The sequence below is a fragment of the Nematolebias whitei genome, chromosome 7 (genome assembly GCF_014905685.2).
Source record: "Nematolebias whitei isolate Nwh7 chromosome 7, NemWhi1, whole genome shotgun sequence".
Classification (NCBI taxonomy): Eukaryota; Metazoa; Chordata; class Actinopteri; order Cyprinodontiformes; family Rivulidae; genus Nematolebias; species Nematolebias whitei.
The window spans coordinates 52,461,295-52,468,780 of record NC_056504.1 but is presented as its reverse complement, the minus strand read 5'-3'; the positions used below and the strand labels follow the sequence as shown (position 1 = coordinate 52,468,780).

At 49.3% G+C, this 7,486-nt stretch overlaps 1 protein-coding gene across 1 annotated transcript; it reads left to right on the top strand.

The window, feature by feature from the left end:
- The first annotated feature begins 537 nt into the window (after positions 1 to 537).
- Positions 538 to 4,263, top strand: mych (myelocytomatosis oncogene homolog). The gene is made up of 3 exons (XM_037679761.1): positions 538 to 713; positions 1,810 to 2,357; positions 2,827 to 4,263. The coding sequence occupies exons 2-3, from the start codon at positions 1,826 to 1,828 to the stop codon at positions 3,372 to 3,374; spliced, it is 1,080 nt and encodes a 359-aa protein (XP_037535689.1). The 5' UTR covers positions 538 to 713; positions 1,810 to 1,825; the 3' UTR covers positions 3,375 to 4,263.
- The last annotated feature ends 3,223 nt before the right edge of the window (positions 4,264 to 7,486 follow it).

Below are 7,486 nucleotides of genomic sequence, written 5' to 3'. Positions count from 1 at the left end.
GATACAGTCGGAGCCTTTCCCAGTTTAATCAGTTGTAAACCAGTTGACATGTGGAGCGGCATCTTTGATCTCTAACGTGTTGGATGAAAGCGCCGCTCCGACTTGTAGCTTTTTACTTTGATGCGCGTCATGAACCGGCTCCTGGCCTGAAACACACGCGCGTGAACGTTGTGACCCGTCCTGGCTCCTCCCCGCGGCGACACGAGCACAAAGAGACACCCGGCGTTTTCTCACATTCCACGTGCGCCTGAACTTTTTTACCCGCCATGGGTTTTTCCCGGAACCCGACCACTTCCGTATCCCTCCGCGTATAGACCCCTCATTCTAGGCGTTTTTAACCCGCGCCGCCTCGAGTCTTCACATTTCCGCCTGGATTGAATCCCGGTTCGGAGCCACGGCGGTCATTTTGGCGCTGGGTTCGGTTCCTCTAACGGACTTTTCACGGTTTTAGCGTTTTGGCGCGGTTTTGCGGTGCGGCGGAGGGAGACCGTGGCTCTTTGATACAAAAGCGGAGCCGCAGCCCCACCCACTGTGTCAGACCGGCGGAGGAGAAACGAGTCCCTGCACTCACGCACCATGCTGCCTTCGTCCAGCTCTGACTTCACACGCAAAAAGTCACGCGCGAGCAGAAACGTATAGCTTCACCCCCCCACCCTGGACCTTATTGGATATTCTGTGTTTTTCCGCTTTGGTTTTTCTCCCAAAAGCAGCAGGTAAGACCGCTGCGCGTGCGTTCAGAAGGATTTATTTGATGTCAGCTGACTTGGAAAGCACGTGGCGTTCAGTAGAACTCCTATCTGCGGGTTCAATGCGTGTTTGCACGAATTTTCTGTCGCATTTCTGCGTTAAAGGTTTTTGAATGGGGGAATGTGCCGGTCTCACGTGGGGATCAACCCACGCGGGTTTAAATGACGACCCCCCCACGTTAATGGGATTTAAAGGGCTGACCCGTGTCCGGTTCTGCAGCTGGGTGTTGGTGCAGGTTCGGTGTTTTGTGACAGCTGGAGCTTTGAGCTCCACAGCTGGATTTCATCAGGAGCTGCTGCGTTCACGGACTCGGCAAAAAGTCGGATTTTCCGTATCAACGCTTTAATCCCGTGTTTGGAAGTTGAAGGGGCGTTAGTCTAGATTATGGATACATTAAACTAGATTAGGGATACGTTGAGTGGAAATCTTTGTTTTCTGTTGTCTAGTTTTGGGTCCGGTTTCCTGGACAGATGGTTAAAGATAGTCTTTAAGGTCGCACACAGCTGCTTTGTTCTCCGGTTCAGTCCCAGACCCCAGGACTATCACAAGACCCCCTCCTCAGGACTCATGTAGACCTGCAGCACTGGCTGCTCATATGTGACTCTATTTATTTATTTATGCAGAAATAGTTGTGCCAGTTTGTTGGTTCGCCCACTCGGTGGGTCCTCCTCCGGTGGGTCCTCCTCAGGTGGGTCCTCCTCCGGTGGGTCCTCCTCAGGTGGGTCCTCCTCAGGAGGGTCCTCCTCAGGTGGTCTTCTTGTTCTTCTGTTGCATCAGGAAAAATGTAAGTAGTGGAAAGTGGAGTAAAGTTTGTGCCCCAGCTGTTCCTGTGATGTCATGGGGGGGAGGGGTTCTGGGGGTGATGTGGGCCTCCTCAGGAGCAGAGGGGGCGGGGCCTTAGTGATGTAAACACGGATAAAAGGAGGCTCAGTGCTGGTGGGGGGTTTCAGTGAGGAGGAACCAGTTTAATCTTCCACTAGCGCTGCTGGCCACACTCCACTGGTTTCTCTGGATTTTATTTTGAAACTCGTTCTTTTCTTCTTTGGATTCTCGTTCTTCCAGATTCTGAAGCTCAGACATGTTGCAAAGTTTCTCTCAGTCGCCGGACTGGCTTTACTCGGAGCCGCTGCTGTTTGACGACGACTTCTGCCAAAGCTTGATGAAGGACCTGCAGTCGCTGCCAACGCCCCCCCAGTCCCCTCCGATGAAGGCGGACCTGAGCAGCGGGAAGCCCCTGTCCAAGGAGGACCAGCTGAGCTACGTGTCGGACATCCTGCTGGAGGACCACGACATGCAGCACCTCGCCTGGACCTACGACTTGTTCAGTGCCGAAGCCACGGAGAAGGAGTCCTGCCAGCCCTGCTCCCCTCTGCAGGAGGGGGGCGAGGACCTCCTGTGGCGCTGCCTCTCCGGAGACAAGAACCTGGAGGAGAAGCTGATGCTCGGCTCTAGCCCGCCGCTCGCCGACATCGACGCCAGCATCTTTGAGGAGATCGCCGGCTCCGCGCTGGACTTTCAGAGCCTGATGAGTTCTCAGGAGTCGAGCGAGTCCACGTCAGATTATGGATCGACTGGTGGCGACATGTCTACGTATTCGTCCAGCGACTCTGGTGAGTTCAGACCTCGTGCCTGGGATTCTTCTCACCATGTGTCATTAGCACTGGGAGCAGACTGGTTTCTGAGGTATTGATGCTTTGCTGTTAATGTTCAGAGGCTCAGCCCGACTTGCTCTTTGTACTTTTTAGCTGTAATCTGTAATCGGGGGGGGGTGGGGGGGGTGGCTGTTCAGGTGAGCTCATTCAACTCTGGCTCAGTCTGAAAAAACCTCTGACGTCCTTTGAGCTGCAGAATTTTTATTTGAACCTTTTATGTTTTCAAGTCTCGTAGCGGGAAATGTGTTCACCGTGGAGAGGAGTGCACGTGGTTCAGTGTCCACGCCTGGTGCTGAGTGCACGTGGTTCAGTGTCCACGCCTGGTGCTGAGTGCACGTGGTGCAGTGTTGGGGTGCTGAGGGTGTCGCTGTGAGCTGGAAGCAGACCGGCTTCCCTTGGACTAAACTCTTGTTGTTTTTTATGACAGAGGAGGAAATCGACGTGGTGACGGTGGTGCAGCGTCTCTCCCCTCTGCCCGAGCCGTCGACCTGCAAACGGAAACAGGACGAGGAGCAGCGAGCGCTTCAGCAGCATCACATCGAGCTGCAGCACAACTACGCCGCTCCCTATCCCGCCTCGCCTCCTGCAAAGCCTCCACCGTCGTCCAACAAGCGCTGCAGAGACGGCTCGTCGCGCTTCAGCCCCGCTGCTCGCGGCTCCGTGTCCTCCTCGTCTCGGTACCACTACACGTCCCGGAACTCGACGGAGACGGAGGACGAGGAGGAGCGGCGGCGGACTCATAACGTGATGGAGCGGCAGCGACGGAACGAGCTCAAGAACTGCTTCCTGCGCCTGCGCGACAACGTGCCGGAGCTGTCGCGCAACGACAAGGCGTCCAAGGTGGTGATCCTGAAGAAAGCCAGAGACTGCATCTACGGGCTGGAGGACGAGAGCCACACACTGCAGGTCAGGAAGGACAAGCTGAAAGCCCGACAGGAAGCGCTGAAGACCCGGCTCGAGCAGCTGCGCAGCTAATGGCTGCGCGGGGGGGGGGGGGGGCTTTGTGTAAAGACTGACGCTGTAAAACGCACAGCAACATTTCAGAAGTTTCAGGAGAACGACAGAGCAGACGTTCTGCCTCGCCTGCTCAACGTTTCATTCCCCTCTTGTCCTCGGTGCGGGCGACGACTGGAAGCCTGGTTTACTCTAAACTTGAATATTTTCTCTTCAGGACGTCTGTAGCAGCGAAGAGCTGCGGTCGTCTGAACAGAATCACGAACTCCAAAACGAGGTTTATTGAAACTGCTGCTGCAAAAATCACCAAAGTTCACGATGAAAGGAGTTTGAAGCCAAAGTGTTTGTTGAAAGGACTCGTTGCAGCAGAACTTCTTGTCTCTGGCATCATGGTGCGGAGCCGCGCCTGGTCCCGACGCGCTCAGACTCTACGACCGACGGACTGTTTCCACGGACGCGGTCGGTTCTGACCCGAACACGTGTTCTCTGACGTGCCTGCTGAAGCTCGGACACAAAGTGCTGCACGGCTCAGACTGTTGCTCTCATCAGGTGCATGCCTTCTGTTTCTTCTCAAATGTTCTGGTTTGTTGGAGGAGTTGGGCCTTGTTCTTGTTCAGGACTTCATGTTCTTCCACAGACTGGTTTGTTCTTCCACAGACTGGTTTGTTCTTCCACAGACTGGTTTGTCGCTCAGCGTTGGTCTCAAGTTTTTGCTGAAGACCGTTCGACTGCAGGGATGTTTCATTTAATTTAATAATTTGTGTTAAACTTGGCAGACCTACCTCCACCTGACCACAGTTAGGCCTTTGTATTTTCCTTTTCTCTGTTTTTATATAAATATTGTACATGTTGTATAAATTATTTTAGTTATTCAGGTTTTGTTTATAAAAGTTAAATTTAATAAAAAAGATGCACCTTTTTAAATTTGGAAATAAATTTGAAAACTCAAAGTTTGGACGCGTCTGTTTTCTAACGTTTGTGGGATGGAAGCTGAAGACTTCTGGAACACTTCACTGCCCGGCTCTGAAGGACCTGGATGTTGGAAAACTACCCAGTGAGCGCACGGTGGACCCACGGTGAGCGCACGGTGGACCCACGGTGAGCGCACGGTGAACCCACGGTGAGCGCACGGTGGACCCACGGTGAGCGCACGGTGGACCCACGGTGAGCGCACGGTGGACCCACGGTGAGCGCACGGTGGACCCACGGTGAGCGCACGGTGGACCCACGGTGAGCGCACGGTGGACCCACGGGGGACCCACGGGGGACATTTGTCCACAACTCCATCAACTGTTGCCGTCGGCCTGATGCAAGATGGCCGCCACACAACACTTCAAACGACCACAGTTGAACAAATGAGCTAAACTTTGGTTTAGTAGTGGCTAAAGGTCACAACCAACATGTAACCAAAACTTTGGCTTTAAATATTGGAGTCTGGCAGTTAGCAAAATATCTCAGGAGCCACTGGACCGAGTTGAATGAAAATATTAATCACTGGTTTCCATCTAGAACTTCTTTGAAGTTGACCTAGTTCAAGATGGCTGCCATAGTCAAGTGACCTAAAAATGGCTGAAACGGTTAATTTTCCAGACATTGGGCTCCAACTTTGTGAGGCAGAAGGTGGTAACGTCAACCTTATTAAAGATGGCCGACACAGCTAATCAACACCGCGATGTCTGTGTCGTATGTAGCGAGCCTGAGCTCAATTTGTGTGGTAGTAGCTGAGAGTTATCACCAGGACAAGCTACACAGCAACATCTTTGCTTAAAGTCAACACTGTCAGCAAAATATCTCCTGAACCACTGGATGCATTTTAATTAAACTCAACCCAGTTCAAGATGGCCGCCAGCTGACCTTAAATCTTTTTGACGTTGCTTCGGCGTGTGACTTTGCTAAAACCATGTGGGACTCCGTAGTTTTCTCCGGCCCCCTCCCCAACCTGACCAGTTCACTTTATTTATAGAACGTCAAATCACAACAAAGTTGTCTCAGGGACTTTACAGGAACATTCACATAATCAGTAAAGTTCTCTATCTAAGGAATCCAGCAGACAAGATGAAGCTTGGCTTCGTTGCAGTCTCCCATCCTGAGCAAGCACAGTGGAGACAGTGGGAAGAAAAACTCCCTTTAACAGGAAGGAACCTCCAGCAGAACCAGGATCAGGACAAGAGACCATCTGCTTTGACCGTCTGGTTGAGAGGACAGGAAGGAGAGACAGACGAACACAGAATGGTAGGTCCAGGTATAGGTCCAGGTCCAGATATAGGTCCAGATATAGGTCCAGGTCCAGGTATAGGTCCAGGTATAGGTCCAGGTCCAGTTATAGGTCCAGGTCCAGATATAGGTCCAGGTATAGGTCCAGGTCCAGTTATAGGTCCAGGTCCAGATATAGGTCCAGGTATAGGTCCAGGTCCAGATATAGGTCCAGGTATAGGACCAAGTCCAGGTATAGGTCCAGGTATAGGTCCAGGTATAGGTCCAGGTCCAGTTATAGGTCCAGGTATAGGTCCAGGTATAGGTCCAGGTATAGGTCCAGGTCCAGATATAGGTCCAGGTATAGGACCAAGTCCAGGTATAGGTCCAGGTGTAACCAGCGATGACATGTTTAGCCGTATGTCGTGGTTTAACCGCTGGGTGTCCAGGTGGTGTTCTGACAACGACGTGGGCTACATAGATAACTGGAGTTCTTTCTGGGGAAAACCTGGTCTGATGCGGAGAGATGGCATCCATCCCACTTTGGACGGAGCCGCTCTTCTTTCTAGAAATATGGCTGATTTTGTTGATCCCCCAAATGATTGACAACCCAGGGTCCAGTCCAGGAAGCAGAGGTGTAGTCCTCCACCTCTCTGCTGCTTCTCCTCTGTACACCACCCACACCCACATTGAAACAGTGTCAACTCGCCCACGGCTCAAATTAAATAAACCAAAAATCTGCTCTAAAAATATAAACCATAAAAATCTGATTCAAATAAACACAGTTACTTTACCAGAGCAAAATCATAAAATCATTAAATGTGGATTATTGAACATCAGATCTGTTTCCTCTAAATCCCTGTTAGTTAATGAACTGATAACTGATCATCATATTGATTTATTGTGTCTGACAGAAACTTGGCTACAACAGGAGGATTTTGTTGGTATAAATGGATCCACTCCTGTTAATTATTTAAATGTTCATGTTTCTAGAACAACTGGCCGAGGTGGAGGAGTAGCTTCTATTTTTCAGTCAGGATTATTGATTAATGCCAAATCAGTTATTAGTTATGATTCTTTTGAATCACTGTCCCTCAGTCTTTCTCATCCAAAATGGAAATCAGAAAAGCCACTTTTACTAGTTGTTATATATCGTCCACCAGGAGCTTACTCTCAGTTTTGTCTGAATTCTCAGAACTGCCTCCTTGGTTCAGTTCTGTGTTACGTACTTTAAAGCAGCATCTAGAAACCAGGAGAGAAAATGGCGCTCTACTAATGTTGAAGAATTTTATTTAACTTGGAAAGATAGTCTGCTAACATATAAAAAAGCTCTCCATAAAGCTAGAACTTTATATTACTCATCTTTAATAGAGGAGAATAAAAATAACCCTAGGTTTCTGTTTAGTACTATTGCTAGACTAATTAAAAGTCCCATTTCTGTTGAACCATGTATCCCTACAACTATAAGTAGTGATGACTTCATGAGATTCTTTATAATAAAATTATTTCAATTAGAGAGAAAATTCAAACCATCCTTCCTTCTACTATCTCTAGTCCCCTGTCAAATGAGACAACTTTAAAAATTTCACTAGAGCCTGATTTATGTTTGGACAGTTTTTGTCCTGTTGAGCTCTGAATTGTCAAAAATAATAACCTCATCCAAACCATCCACATGCCTGCTAGATCCCATCCCAACCAGACTGTTTAAAGAGGTATTTCCACTAATTAATGTCCACATTTTGGATCTACTTAATTTGTCTTTAATGGATGGTTATGTACCACAGCGCTTTAAGGTTGCTGTAATTAAACCTTTACTTAAGAAGTCTGACCTTGATTCAGAAATTCTGGCCAACTATAGATCTATATCTAATCTAACCTTCATCTCAAAAATTCTAGAGAAACTAGTTGCAGGTCAGTTGTGTGAACATCTACAAAGAAAT

What these genes read in the sequence shown, in the direction of transcription:
- mych (XM_037679761.1), top strand. Translation starts at nt 1,826, where the DNA reads ATGTTGCAAAGTTTCTCTCAGTCGCCGGACTGGCTTTACTCGGAGCCG. An exon ending in GTATTCGTCCAGCGACTCTG is followed by an intron (nt 2,358 to 2,826) that starts GTGAGTTCAGAC and finishes TTTTTATGACAG; the next exon opens with AGGAGGAAATCGACGTGGTG.